General features: G+C 36.3%; 1 protein-coding gene across 1 annotated transcript in view; it reads right to left on the minus strand.

Moving 5' to 3' along the window:
* The window catches only part of VPS13D (vacuolar protein sorting 13 homolog D), a 196,941-nt gene that overhangs the window by 139,519 nt on the left and 42,143 nt on the right, over positions 1–15,279 (minus strand). Inside the window, exons 27-36 of the mRNA XM_084651570.1 lie at positions 14,177–14,387; positions 12,522–12,693; positions 11,184–11,296; positions 10,488–10,697; positions 7,260–7,525; positions 6,909–7,042; positions 4,896–5,051; positions 3,919–4,147; positions 2,988–3,062; positions 1,890–2,096 (exon numbers count right to left, since the gene is read on the minus strand). Of these exons, the coding sequence (XP_084507696.1) occupies positions 1,890–2,096; positions 2,988–3,062; positions 3,919–4,147; positions 4,896–5,051; positions 6,909–7,042; positions 7,260–7,525; positions 10,488–10,697; positions 11,184–11,296; positions 12,522–12,693; positions 14,177–14,387 (1,773 nt within the window). The remainder of the gene's footprint in view (positions 1–1,889; positions 2,097–2,987; positions 3,063–3,918; positions 4,148–4,895; positions 5,052–6,908; positions 7,043–7,259; positions 7,526–10,487; positions 10,698–11,183; positions 11,297–12,521; positions 12,694–14,176; positions 14,388–15,279) is intronic.

Genomic DNA, 15,279 nt, shown 5'->3' on the forward strand with positions numbered 1-15,279 from the left:
TCCCCTGTCAGCCTTCTTTCTGCTAAACGAGCCAAGCTCTTCATGTCTCTTCTCATAAGAGAGGCCCTCCATTCCCCTGATCATCCTAGTAGCTCCTCCCTGCACCTTTTCCAATTTGAGTTCATCTTACGTGAATATGAGTGACCAGAACTGCACACACTATTCCAAATGAGGTTCTACCGGTGCTTTGTACAAAGGCATTAACACTTCTATATCACAACTGAAAATGCTTCGCCTCATACATCCTAGGATCGCATTTGCTTTTTCCATAGCCACATCACAGTGGTGACTCATTGATCAGAGGACGATTACCAACACACCGAGTTCTCTTCTCTTTCACTGCCAAACTATGAGTCCACAGCTTGTAGCAGAAATTATTATTAGACTAAGTGCATGACCTTGCACTCTGTACAACTGAATTTCATCCAATTTATGTCACTTGGTCTTCAAAGTCCATCCAGATCTTCCTGTATAATATTCCAATCCTCCTCTGTATTGACGATACCTCCAAACTTTGTATCAGCAGCAAATTTCATTAAACATGCCTACTTTTTGTGCCAAGGTCATTAATAAAAATATTGAATAAGAATGATCTCAAGACCGATCCTTGAGAAACTCTACTAGTAACCACGCTCCAGTCTGACAGTTTATCCTTCAGCACAAACCATTGCCTTCTCCCCTTTAGCCAGGTCCTTATCCATATTACCGTTTTTGTACTGATCCCCACACCTTTTGCAATTTAACTAATAATTTCCCACGTGGTACCTTGTCAAATTCTTTACTCAAGTCCAAATATATTAGATCACTGCACTTCCCTTATCTAAAAAAATCAATTATTTTCTCAAAGAAGGAAATCGGGTTAGGCTACAATCTACCTTTGGTAAACCCATCTTGCATTACATATCCCTTACCATTTAACTATCCTTTCCTTCACCATTTGTTCTAAAGCCTTGCATACTACTGAGGTCAGACTGACAGGTTTGCAAATGCCAAGATCACTTTTTCCCCTTTCTAAAACATAGATAGAAAACATTAGCTATTCGCCAATCATAGGATACTACCTTGCTACCAGGCTCGCAATCTCATGAGCCAGTTATTTCAGTATTCTTAGATGGAAATCATCTGGTCCCCCTGATCCGAGTGCACTAAGCTCTTTAAGTTTTTCTTCCACCTCAGATGTGGTAATTTCCATTTCTAGACACTCATTTCTATCAGCTCTATTGCCTTCATGCACCTATTCCATATTATCATCCCTACTGAAAACTGAAACGAAGTTTATTCATTTAGTTTTGAGGTCACACCTAGATTATCTTTAATCTCTTTTCCATCCACACTCCAGAGTGGCTCCACCGCATCCTTCCTTATTCTCTTTTTATTTAGAGAGCTAAAAAACGTCATTCTTTTATTTTAATTTCCTTGACAAGACCTAATTCAGCTTGACTTTTTAAAAACGTCTCTTTATTCCTACATTCTTCCTCACCTTCATGATGTAGCTTTCTTTGCTGATCAACCCTTTTTTCCATTCCCTATAGGCTCTCTGTTTACTCCCAAGTAAGGAGGAAGGAGGATGGGCGCAGCATCTTCCTATGATTTTGTTCAGTACTTAAAGCAGAGCACTAATCTAAGTTATTGCTTTTAGGCACTACCACAATACAAATGAATAGCAACACCACCGCTATGCAATTTTAAAATAACTTAATCAACGCCACTTTATTGTTGTGCTGTGCACTGACATCTGCTCTCACATATTCCTTTGTGGAAATCACATACACAAACAGTTTCAAAAATCTTATCTGGCCCTAACAAAGGGAAACCCAAGCTATAAACATAAGTAGAGGAATTCTTCAATTTAGGGAAGTCATTAGAGGACAATTAAGAAAAATACTCACGTGAAAAGGTTAACTCAGCTAGGGGAACATCACAGTCCATGCAGTCATCAATGAAACAAATGCATATGCTTTCTGCTTTAATCTCCACTCCAGAGATCAGTTGAACTGGCACAGTCCCCTGGCTATCTCGACGACCAGAGGCTAGCGAAAGGGATTTCAAAGGTTCGGCATTCTTAAACAACCAACTTGCTGCTTTTTTCAACTGGCCTAAAAAGAGATCAGCAAACAATCATGACATTTGCTATGCACATTATTTCAATAGAACATATTCATACAAAATAACCCTGAAAAGGAATCAAATGAATTCCCAACAAAACCAAAAAGTTATAGCAAAATGTAGAAGTGGTATAAGGTTTGTTTCATTTAAGAAAAACAAGGGAGATTAAGGTTAGGAAATATAATGGCACTCTTTTTTATCAATACAAAGTGATCTTTTAACGTGTCATACTGAGAAGCAACAAAGTATTTTGTTGGATTAAAACGTGACTGACTATACATGAGAAGGAGAATGACAACGTTGAAGAAACAAACCAAAAGAGAATTTTGTGCCTTAAACTTTAAATTTCTTTTCCAGGTTTTGTGTGTAAAAATGAGGAAAGAAAGCAAACCATTTAACAAGAAGAAATGAAGAGCATGAAGGTCAGTGTGTGTAACAGGGAAGAAGTAGGTGCAAGTGAGAAACACATGCAATGTAGAAACTGATGAGAATTTCTAGATAAAAAAGAATTTTAGGATGTGGTGGGAGAAAATATACTTGATTCATGTAACAGCTACAGAGAAACTGACATCACGCTAAGTGGTAATTTGAATAAATATATTACCATAGTGTCTTTTAAAGTAAGATATGTCATTCAGAGACAAACTCAAAAGAAAAGAATATTTAGGAGACAGGGAAGAACTAGTAGTAAGAGAATGAAAATATTTAAAGGATCTAGTTAAGACAACTATTTTTTGATGACTGCAAGATGGAAAATTGCTACTTTCTATTTTGTCTATATATCAAGTGACTGCTAATTTGTATGTTTTGATGTATTAAGAGCCAGGCTCTCATTTACCAAAACTATAATTGCAAGTAATAGAAAAATTATTTGGAATTACCTTGGCAAATCAAAAGGGCTTTACGACAATCATCCATACCAAATCCCAGTTCCTGAAGTCGAGCCAGCTGTACCTCTGTAATTAGAGAAACTTTTAGCCAAACATTTGTCCCCAGGTGAATTAGTTGCTTTTCTTTTTTGTTTTTGGTTTTTTGTTAAAATGAAAATTATTATTGTTCAAAAATTAGTTTCCCTCTACAAGTGGATCAATTCTGAAAAAATAAGTGATTTCTACTTAAAAAACAACAACAAAGCATTAGGATTCAGGGATGTTTTAGGCCAAACGTTGTATTTTGTTTAATGTTTGTGAGTTAGAGCCCAAGCTAGATTTCAATTCCAGTAGGGTAATTTTAGTGTATGCACTTAATTTAATTCTGTACTAACAATTCCTGGATCCATACATCAAATCCTTCTATGCTGTGGGGCATTCCTCATCTACTTTCACATCTCCCCCATAATGCCTAAGTACCGTAGTAGAGAAGACAGAGTCTATTTCCTTGTTTTCATAAAGTTATACTCCTAACTACACTCAAATTTTAGAAACAAAACTTTAACAAAGCCTAACAGTGAAATGTTGCTAGCAGGGAGGGAGAGGCTGGTGATGCTTATTTTTAATTATAATTCTCAATATAAACAATTTAAAAATACAGTATTCTCCTGCAGTGATTGCAACCTAAGCATTACTGCATTCTGCTGAATTAGGAAGGCAAATTACTGATTAAAATTGACTGAAGACTAACATTGACTGTTCTATTTTCACATTACAAGAAGAATGAAAGTTTCATCACTACTTGATGGCATCCATCGCCATATCACATTTTATATAATCAAGCTACAACCATCTGTTTTGCTAAAAATTACATCTGGCTTTACTCTGCAGAAGCCTCCTTAAGGCATGGAAAATGGCTTTAGTCTAATAGTGGAATGCATACCAAGAACAGGATCCAATATGTGTTTAGATGTGTCTCTGTTTTCAGATGTTGATGATGAGGTCTCATTTTCCCAAGATGAACTGGAAAGATTATTAGCAGCAGTGTCGGGCTCCAAGACACAGGATTCAGGCACAGCAGCACTGGTCTGCCCAGGGATGGACTTTGCAATGGCCAAAAACAGCTGAACATCATTATAGGACAGTCTGATGTCCAGTGCTTGTAACTGAATCTAAATGAAATTTAAAAATCAAAAATGATTAAAGCTTTTAAATTGACAGTTTTTCCATTAATTTCTCTTTTGCATGTTATATATTGTAGCAACACACTGCCAGGATGAAGATAAGAATAACCATATCAAAATCAGATGTTTATACTGGTTTCAAAGCCTTCATACTAAAAATGCCAAGTTTCTGTCATTAACCAATAATATAGTAATTTTAAATATCCAACTACAGGATAAACCATCTGAACATGCTGAAGAACCCTAGATATTAGTATGTTCCTGTCCAGAAAGGGATTAATCAAAATCCCCGATCAGGAGAGGAATTTCTGTTTGGATTTCAAGGGGCTGGGGGGGGAACTCTAAATGTATTTCCTACAAACAAATGTTAAGAAGATGATCTACAGAAAAATAAAGTTATTCTTTTACTAAAAACTTATGGCCAAGAGCCAAAAGTTATAGTGTGACATCTCGTGCTTTCTGTCACAAGTTTTTTTTTCCCTATTGATGTCTGAAATAAATGTATTGAATACCCCTAAAAATACCACCAGAAATCACTATCCTTACCACTAGAAGTATGTTTCTGGCTTGTCTGCCTCTTCATTTTATCTTGAAAAACAATTTGGTCTTATTCTTTTCTTATGTATATGACAAAGCATTATTCTGAATTCCCAAATGTGATGTACCAGTATAAAGTATTCTAGATTATTACGACAATGCCCATAAAATTTGCTTCAGTTACTTTCTTTGATCTTACCTCTAGAATGGGTGGGAAATCTTCACTATTGAATGCATCCAACAGTCCTGAGCCACGAGGGTAGGATGAATTCCCTACAAGTTCCATTTGAATATGTACAGGATCAATGATGGACAGTGCTGTGTCCTGCTCATTTCCCAGTCGGCATGAAAAAACCTAAATGATTGAAATGAGTGCAAATCAAAATGCATGGCTACGTATAGCTCATGCAAATTTTGTTTCTGCTCTCAGCTGCCAGAATGAAGCTCTCAACTCCCCTTTTTGTCTGTAGAGGGAGCAGATAGGTTTTATCAAATCTATTTTTAAGGAAGTCTTTCCCTTTTACTTTCATTCTTAAATTCACGGACACCATTTCATACAGAAACTATGTAAGCTAAAAGCTCAAGAGGATTATTATTTTAAAGATTTTTGTCTGAATTTAGGGCTTATGAAAGGGGGCTGAATTAAGGCCTCCTGACACGGGAGTAATCTATGTCATCCACAAAACATGACAAAGACAAAGGCAAGGCAAGCTTCCCCCACAATGCCCTATCAAAATGCCAGATCTATAGGAGCCACTTTCGGTAGGTGGGGGGTAGGCAAGAAACTGGCTCAGTCTTCATGGCTCATTCAATCCTTGGTCTTTGCTGAAAATATCAAACTGGCCAATTAGCGTTGATTGCAGTGGTGATTTTTTCACATGGACATTTACCTACTGCAAAGCAGATTGAAACCAAACAATTTCAAGCATCAGAGGGGTAGCCGTGTTAGTCTGGATCTGTAAAAGCGGCAAAAAGTCCTGTGGCACCTTATAGACTAACAGATAGTTTCAAGTATGCCACCAACAGCCATCAGATAACTAACCGTCATGCCTCACATGACCTGGATTTGAACTGGTGACCTAGATGAGAAAAAAGAAAAAGGAGTACTTGTGGCACCTTAGAGACTAACCAATTTATTTGAGCATAAGCTTTCGTGAGCTACAGCTCACTTCATCGGATGCATACCGTGGAAACTGCAGAAGACATTATATACACACAGAGACATTGTCTTCTGCAGTTTCCACGGTATGCATCCGATGAAGTGAGCTGTAGCTCACGAAAGCTTATGCTCAAATAAATTGGTTAGTCTCTAAGGTGCCACAAGTACTCCTTTTCTTTTTGTGAAGACAGACTAACACGGCTGTTACTCTGAAACCTGTCTAGATGAGAAAGGCTCTTATATCCACCCAACAGTTAAGTAAAAGTGTTTCAATTGCAGTTTCTTTTGTCATAATGATACTATTAGATTGGCAAAACCTTCCAAATCCCAAGCCTGCAAGGAATCTCAAATATGTTATCAGATAACATTTCTAGGTCTTAAATGCAAGAATTTTATATATAATATTTTTAAAGAGGAATCAGAAATTTATAACCCTCATGTATCTGAGGAATCAAAACTCAGATCAACTAGCTTCAAATACAAAAGTTATATTTTATTCTGTGGTAAACAGTTGGAATCAGTGCTATTGCAAGGTTAGCAACATCCCCCAACCACTCCAAAGCTAGTATGCAAACTAAATATATACAAATTAAAGATACAAGAGTTCCCTACTTCATACTATACATAGGTGTTCAGAAGTGAAATTTCCACAGGTTTATATGAACAAAGCTTAACATAAAAATCAAAGACACATATATAAAATCACTGAATACCTGAAAAAAATATCCGAGCAATACCATTGCAGACAACAGTCCTTTGCAAATTCAAGTTTAAAGGTTAGGCCATTGAGAAGATGTATCTGACTGACAGTTTGGTGAGTTTCCAGCCAAATACTTTAACACTGTGGCAGAAGCAGTGCAGAAATGGCCTTTATACTGCAATGGGTTGAGAACATTTGATAAGGATATTAACAGGCTACGGTAACAAAGCACTCCAGAGACAATTTTTAATATATTCTGTTTGTCACAGCATTTCAACTGAAGGTTTAATAGTATAGCATCTTAACCCAACACTAGAATAAATGCTTATAAAATCCAAAAAGTTTCATCTTACCTCAATGCCAAACAAACTACCAGAGAAAGGACGATCCACCAATTTGGGCTTGTACGTGAGGACAGTGGTTCCTTTCAGAATAATTGCATTGGTATCAAAACAAGACATGTCTTCAACTACCACAAATTCAGTACCTGACCAAAATAAATAAAACACACTTAATTGTGAAACTTGACAACTTCATTTATACTGTTTTTAAAATTTTTAGTCGAGGATTCTTAATTATCCATCCCCCAGGCACCTGATTTACTCTGCTTCAGCATTATTCTGAGGAATGTAAACGTGACAGCTCCTAAAGACAAACAAACAGTCTATGCTCATTTGTGTAAGCATAAAACAATATATATTTACCCGTTACATTAATCTTGACTTCCAGTTGTTTTTCTGTAGTCACCTGGAGAGAAGAACGTTTTGTAACTATTCCACTCTTCACTGTTTTAGGAACTACAGTTGTTTCACTGCTGTAACTGCGTTGTCGGGAAAAAGTCAGATTATCTTGCTTTTTAACATCACTGGGAGTATGTAGAAAGTCATGAACAAGCAGCAGCCAGTCAAATATTAAAAATACACGAAGGTTATTCAGAACAACTGTGAAACAGGAGGAATCCTTAGTAGATCTAATAAAAAAAAAAAGAAGAGCTTGTATCATATCAATTTCACATGCCATAAAATCTGTTCTTTAGTTCTAGCATCTGACTTTCCACCTTGGAATTAATTTTGATATTAAGGATCTATGTATCAGGTGAATAAGTAATATAGTGGATTTTATGTGAATGTAATCAGCTTACATGTAGTTTTCTCAAAAAGAAAAGGAGGATTTGTGGCACCTTAGAGACTAACAAATTCATTTGAGCATAAGTTTTCGTGAGCTACAGCTCAACGTAGCTCACAAAAGCTTATGCTCAAATAAATCTGTTAGTCTCTAAGGTGCCACAAGTCCTCCTTTTCTTTTTGCGGCTACAGACTAACACGGCTGCTACTCTGAAACATGTAGTTTTTAAAAATCTCTAATAGAGTTCCAGAAAAGTCCGTTTTTTACATCAGCCTAAGTTTGTGAGCTTGCTGTGTGCATGTAAACCTAACAAATCAAAAATCATCAAAACTTATGAAAACAAAATAAACAAGGAACAATGGTATAAATAGGGGGCTTAATGTAATTATAAATTAACTTATACAACCATCTTTATCACAATGAAAGTTTTTTGTACAATGTCAACTTTTAAATTTTAAATGTTATTTTTGACATCTGTTCGGTATCACTTCTGATGTAGTGTGTGAGAAATTTAAACCTGGCTCAGCGCCTCTTAAAAAGATTAGAGATCAATTTGTCTCCTCTCACACTCTGACCACATTTTGTAGCACAGGCAGCTTCTTTGTCATTCCGAAAAAATGCTACCCTAACTGAACTTTTTAGTACCACATTTTGAATATCCCTTCTGGAGGGACAGAAAATTTGACTTAATTATCTGGAATGTCAATTATGTCTGGTCATGTTAACTGGAAAATATTTCAGGTATTTAAATACCCAGGAATCTATTTTCTGACACATTCTAAACTGTACAGTCCCTAAAGAATCATAATTCCTGTTTGAGAAGTGACACACATGCCCAGCCTGTAACAGTAAAATCCTTTCACCCTCACTGGTTCTCTGGAATATTTCCTAAGGCAAGAGCCAGGGTAAGACTATCACGAAACCCTGCAAAACTTTTTATCTAGTGCCAAGGAGATACTCAGCAATGAAAAAGTAAAAATAAATAGTGCATATGATTAGTAACTATACTTCATATGATGTGATCTCAACAAAGCTACAATCTTTAATGTTCAAACTAACTCCCCTTTTACAAAAATACCAGGGTCAGTCACAATCATTTCATATGATTATATGAAGCCCTACATTTGAAAATCTCCAGCATAACCATAATAATTGTTCTTGCTAAACATCTGTAGCTATTCTAAGTTAGTCCAAATAGACCAGTGTACCCTCGAAGAAGCAGAGGTGTACCAGGGGGTACATCAAGTCATCTAGACATTTGACGAATTTTACAACAAACCATATAAAAAGCACTAGCAAAGTCAGTACAAACTAAAATTTAATATGACTTGTTTATAATGCTCTGTATGCTATACACTGAAATGTAAGTACAATATTTATATTCCAATTTATTTATTTTATAATTACATGGTAAAAATGAGAAAGTAAGCAATTTTTCAGTAAAAGAAGTGTGCTGGGATAGTTTTGTATTTTTATGTCTGATTTTGTAAGCACGTAGTTTTTAAGAGAGGGGAAACTTAGGGGTATGCAAGGCAAATTAGACTCCTGAAAGGGGTACAGTAGTCTGGAAAGATTGAAAGCCACTGAAATAGACAAAGACATCAAATGTTCCTGATCCACTTTATTCTACACAGTTACAGTACAATATATTCCTTGACCCTATGTAACAAATATTTATATTTACACAGGTACCTGTTACAGTCATAAGATACAGGCCTTCAAAAAGCTTATGTATGATGAACTGTTAATGCTACAAAAATACTGTAAATACCACAAAAACTGGTATCAGTCTGCGTTCTCTAGTGACATTCATAAGAAGAGCTCAAAGCATTTTGCAAACATTAATTGAGCTGCACAAGAACACTATGAGGTATCACACTAATTTTTCGAAGTGTGAAAGAATTAGAGGTCAAATGACTTGTCTCAGCTCAGTCAGCGAATCTGTGCCAGGACTCGGAATACATCACAAGAGTCTTACTTCCCTCTCCCTTCCTTTAACCAACAAGACAACACACACCCACTCATAAAAAAATAATAAAAAGAGGTCTCATTTAGAACTCTAAATGTTGCTATGTGCAAAATACATGCTTTTTCCCTTACATGATTACATTATCATGAGGTACCTTACATTTCAAACATATAATTAGAACTGGACAAAACTCAAACTTCTGATGCTTTCAAGTATTCCAAGAGAACTATATGAACAAAGACAGCAAGTGAAAGATCAATGCCCACTTACATGAGGTAGCATGGGGATTTATTGTTAAAATAGGTTATGTAGATGAGGAGCCATTTCTGGATTTATCTAACTCCCCAAAAAAGTAAAGGATGACATCTACTGGAAAGTTATTTTAACTGCAGGTGCATAATCCCTTTGAATAAAAATTCCATAATTTAAATACATATGATATGTATGTATGTAATAAAGACTTCATTTGTAGGCAGGTAATTTTTTAAAAAAGTTATAAAATGTAAGGATAAAGAAGAGTTTATGATGAAGAAATACTGATGTTATCTGATTATAAAAGCCACTTCACCTTGAATTGCCCCTTGAAATATGTTAACTACTTACGCTAAACAATCTGTCCCATCTTGTCTTTAGCTGTGACACTCTGAGTAAGTTTCCCAGACTTGAAGTAGAGCTCTGTGTAAGCTCAAAAGCTCGTCTCTCTCACCAACAGAAGTTGGTCCAATAAAAGATATGACCTCACCCACCTTATCTCTCTTGTTGACTGACATCACTACAACAACACTATTAATTCATACGTCAATATGATATAAAGAAAAGAGCTTCTGGATTCACCTACCTGAAATGCAACTCAATCTGTATTGCTCCTTTATTACTGCTGTTCTTTGATGACTGAAAGATGCAGTTGAACACATTGGGCATGCCTAGGGTTGTCTTCTGCCCAGCATAACGAGTGTCAAATGCCATCATAGAATGTGAAACCAAGTTAACCGATTTTGTTTGATTTGAGAAACTCTCAAAAAGCAACTTGGATTTCTTAAAGTCAAACCTGGTAGGTTCAAATGAAAAGAAAAATAATTAATTGTTAAGACTCTTTCAACATATACGCCTACAAAAAAGAAGAGCCATGGACTCTTAAGTGTCCATGAAATGCGGACAGGACTTCTGTTTTTAAAAGATTAACCTGAAAGCCCTTCAACTCACAAACTGCATGGAATCCCATCTGTCTTGGAAGGATAAAGGGCAGAGTCAACCCATCTGGAATTTGAACCCTTGGGTTTTTCCATGCAAAGCTCAACTATTAAGTGACTGTTCTTATTCCAAAATACAACTTGGGAGAGGCGAGGAAATGAAGAGGTTTAGAGTAATACAATACTTTCCCATCAAACCATCTAATTCAGACTCCATCTAGCTTATGCATTCTGTACAGATATTTAAGAATCAATTTGTATAATAAATCAGCATACTTTATTTCGTTCATATCATAACATTAATAAACATTAATTCAGACTAAAAGCAGAAGTCAAAGCCATACCTGGCTAACGAGCTGAGTCCATCCTTCCCTTTAGGTTCAACCAGTTCCAGACTCACATTAACCATGTCAATAAGGAAAGACATACAGGTATACACTTCTCCACTCAACACAGTCTGCAAATGGAAAACACCAAGATTCCTTATAAAACACCTTGGTTATTTCAGATCCTTGATTTAAGAATTTTCTAATGAGCGAAATAAGCAAACATTTATGAGGTCATATACAGTGTTTTCCCAGCTAAACTTGATTAACATACTTCAGAAAAATTAAATTTTAGAACAATTGTAACCACAAACTAGAATAAATGTAATTCAGTTCCACAGTAACGTCAACTAACCTGTTATATTGGTTTTATAAAAAAAGAATAATTTCAAATTCCTTCTATAATGAACATAATTTTGTTGCCTGCGAAACAATTTCATTTATTTATTTATTTTAAATGTACTCTCCATGCCAGGCTTTTCACCAAAGCTCTACAGGAAACAGCAACCCAATTACATTTTCAATTCCAATTAATTCCCTTCCATGGAAGCTTTAAATTTCATCTCAAGTACTAATCAAATAATTAACTAGTGAAGGAAGTGCTTTTTAAAAACAAACACTTATATTGTGCACATATTAGTACTAGGAAGGATTCACGTAATCCTGTCTAAAATCTTTGGGGAACCCTGTGTGTTTTTGGTAAATTTTCAAAAATGTAAATTTGCTTCCATGGTAGACAGGGGTTCGGTGTGCTGTGGAGACAGTACTCGGGATCCCCACAAGGTACAAAGATTAAATTTGTTATTCAGCTCCTCCTTCCATCTAACTAACGACGAACACGGATTCATTCCAGATGGTGTGCTGTCGGGTCTTTCTGGAAGGATGGTATTTGATCCTGTGCCTAATGAGTAGGGGACATTCAGGACTCTGCTGCAAGGCATCCAAGAAAAACCATACTAGAGTTTTCACTAAAACTCACAGTTTTCATGTTTGTTATAATAGTGAACACTTTAAAAAATAATAATAATAATAATAATAATCAGCATGCCTGTTTAAATGCCACTATCATCCATGGACAATTACTACTGTTCATAATCTCTTTTCAAAACAATTCCGAAACAAGCAGTGACAATAGCAGGTTATGATAGAAATGACACACATGCTCCCCTTTATTCCTTGAATTGCTCCTGAGACAGACAATTCCCAAACACATTCAAACAAACAGAGAGCTTCACAACCGCCATTGTTCTTCAACTAAAATTTTTACCTACCAGTGAAATAGTGTCTTTTAACAAACTCTAGACAGAACTTTTTTGCGCATGTTTTTAACCTAACAGAACTCAAAGTTTCTCTCACATGAATTCTTGGATCCTGCAGATCATAAGGTCGCATAAACTCTTCTACAGGTTCCCCAAGGTTATTCTCCAATAGTCCTCGAATCAGTTTATATTTACTCAGATCCAGAGAGCAATGGACTGATGACAGATTGCCATGAATTGATATGTCTGGAACTATATGACTCATCTCCCTACAAAAGAGAAAGAATCAATGTCTTGTCATAAAACCTTCAATTGAAATGCCTACTGATGGGGAAAAATAAACAAAAAGAAAACAGTTCCACAGAAAGAGTTCCACCTCCCTGACTGAACTGCAGCATCTCTCATCCAGCTATGGGTTTCAATAGTATATGAGAAGATGGCAGATATTCTTCCATCTAAGACATATCACCAATTTAAGTGACAAATCATAGGCTCATTATTGTGTTTAAGTGTTTTAAGGTAAAATTTTCAAAAGCACCTAAAGGACTTAAGTGCTGAAGTCTCATTGAAAGTCAATGGGTCTGACTGAAGCACCTAAGTCACTTAAGTGCTTTTGAAAATTTTACTGTAAGCCTAAAAATTACCAAAGTTCTTGATTACTTTCTAGATAAATATAAAATAATTAAAAGAATTATAGACATTCAAGAAAATGCTTAAAGCTTTTTTTTTTTTTTTTAAAAAAACACTTATTAAAAAACCCAACATGTTAAGGCTTAATACTACCCCCCTCCTCACCTTCAAGTGTTTAGTACTTTGCACATTGGCCCGCTTCCATGGTTTGGGGGGGTGGGGGGATTTGCTAAGAGCCTTGTGCCTGTAAGAATGGGTTTCTGACCATCAGATGATTAGAGCTGAGTGAGGATTCTTGTTTGGAATAATTCCTAATTGGCCCTGCCTCTCCACTGCTGGGAGGTTTCTCTGAAATATCCTCTAACTCCTTCCACTCACGCTTAGAACCCGCTGATGGAAAGCAGAGTGCACTGGAAGAATAGGCCTGGAGAAACAAATAGGAGGTCAAAGTGGAACGTGTGTGTGTGTGTGTGTGTGTGTGTGTGTGTGTGTGTGTGTGTGTGTGTGTGTGTGTGTGTGTGTGTGTGTGTGTGTGTGTGTGTGTGTGTGTAATTAAAACCACTTCTGCAGTAGGAAGGAAAGTTAGTTAAGAAGGAAGTGGAGTATCCGCTGATGGGGAAAGGAGAGGGGGAAAAAAAACAGGAGAGGAGTGGGAGAAGGGTTTACTGGGCAAGTTAGAAACTTCAGTAAAAGACAATATAACTCAGCCTAAGAGCTCTTAAGTGGAGCATGGAGCCTTTTGTGAGCAGTGGTCTGTTTTTCAGAGATACTAAGCATTCAATGATTCCAACTGAAGTCAGTGCCAGATAAAGGTACTCAGCACCTCTGAAAATCAAGGAACATACTTAGGTTGTTCAATATGAATGTAAGTATTTAATCCTAGTCACCTAAATTTGATTTTTTTTGTCCTTATTTTCAAATATATGTCAAAAACTATAGTGTGAAGTGCTTCTTATCATATTTACTTACAAACTGCTGGGCTGTGTAACATGGGTAACAGTATTTCAAAATATCAGTAAAAATAGGGGGGAAATCTAAACTATATAATCTGTTGTGAAGTTAACAATATACATTAAACCACAGTATACAGAGTAAGAAATTATCCAGATAACTATAACTCACTTGTCTAAGTTTCTCTCTACTTGCAGCTTCAATCCAAAAGGTTCCGTTAAGAGACTTCCTCCTGTCTGCCTGACAAAGTAGGAAGGGAAGGTCAGATCTGCACTGGTGTCCTCCATAGCCTTAGAATACTCTCTAGAGTATCTCTCTGCAGCAAAGATGTCCATGTTCTGCAGATCAACCACAATGCAGTCTAACAGGCAGATATGATCCTCTGTAAGAGTACACAAGATTCATATATCAAGCAAGATTAAAACATTCTCAACTAATGAAACCACCTACTTTACTGCAGAAGAAAGTTGACTTTATTATGGAAATAATTCCGTTCTGTTTATGCTGCTGCATCCAACACCGTAGCATTTGATGCACATAAGCATTAACTCATAGATATTATACCATGAATTCCTCAATTATGTGGGTGCAGAATGTGTCATGGAATCCACTTCATGCAGCAAAATTGTGCACCAGAATTTAACTTTCATGTTTAGGCAAAAGTTATGTTTCTAATCCTTGTGAGTGCAAACATAACCTTAAAAACATGAATCATGTAGTAACATCTTTGAGTTTCCAGACAGAATGGGGGAAGGGAGGAAGGGAATTGTAAACTTCCCCACTCTTCTCAATGAGTTGTTAATTCTGAAACCTAGAACAAACGTACAAATCTCAACATTGTTAATTTTATCACTGCTGATCATTTAAAGCCCAACCTAATTCCCACTGAAGACAACAGAAATGCTTCCATTGACTTCAATGGGAGTTGGATTGGACACCGTTAACTCTCTCATGCCCACAAATCTCAACTGCTTATTACTCATTCCTAGAAATCAAAATCCCAAATGTCCACTATTCTGCCGCCCAAACCTTCAGCTTCCTCTATAATGCAGTTATGTCCTGCCAATACAAAAATCTGTGGCCTGAAAATATGGGAGGGCATACAATAACTTGAATATCAAAACAAACAACATAGGACCGAAAGTACTGGACACATTTTTAATTTTTTTAAATCTTAAACGAAACCTTCAATTTTGAAGTACAACTCTGTGAGCAAGCAGTGGATAGGGAAATCTATCTAGGTTTTTTTCACCATGGCACTCAAATGCCTTTCC

This window comes from Lepidochelys olivacea (assembly GCF_965140295.1).
Source record: "Lepidochelys olivacea isolate rLepOli2 genome assembly, chromosome: 18".
Classification (NCBI taxonomy): Eukaryota; Metazoa; Chordata; order Testudines; family Cheloniidae; genus Lepidochelys; species Lepidochelys olivacea.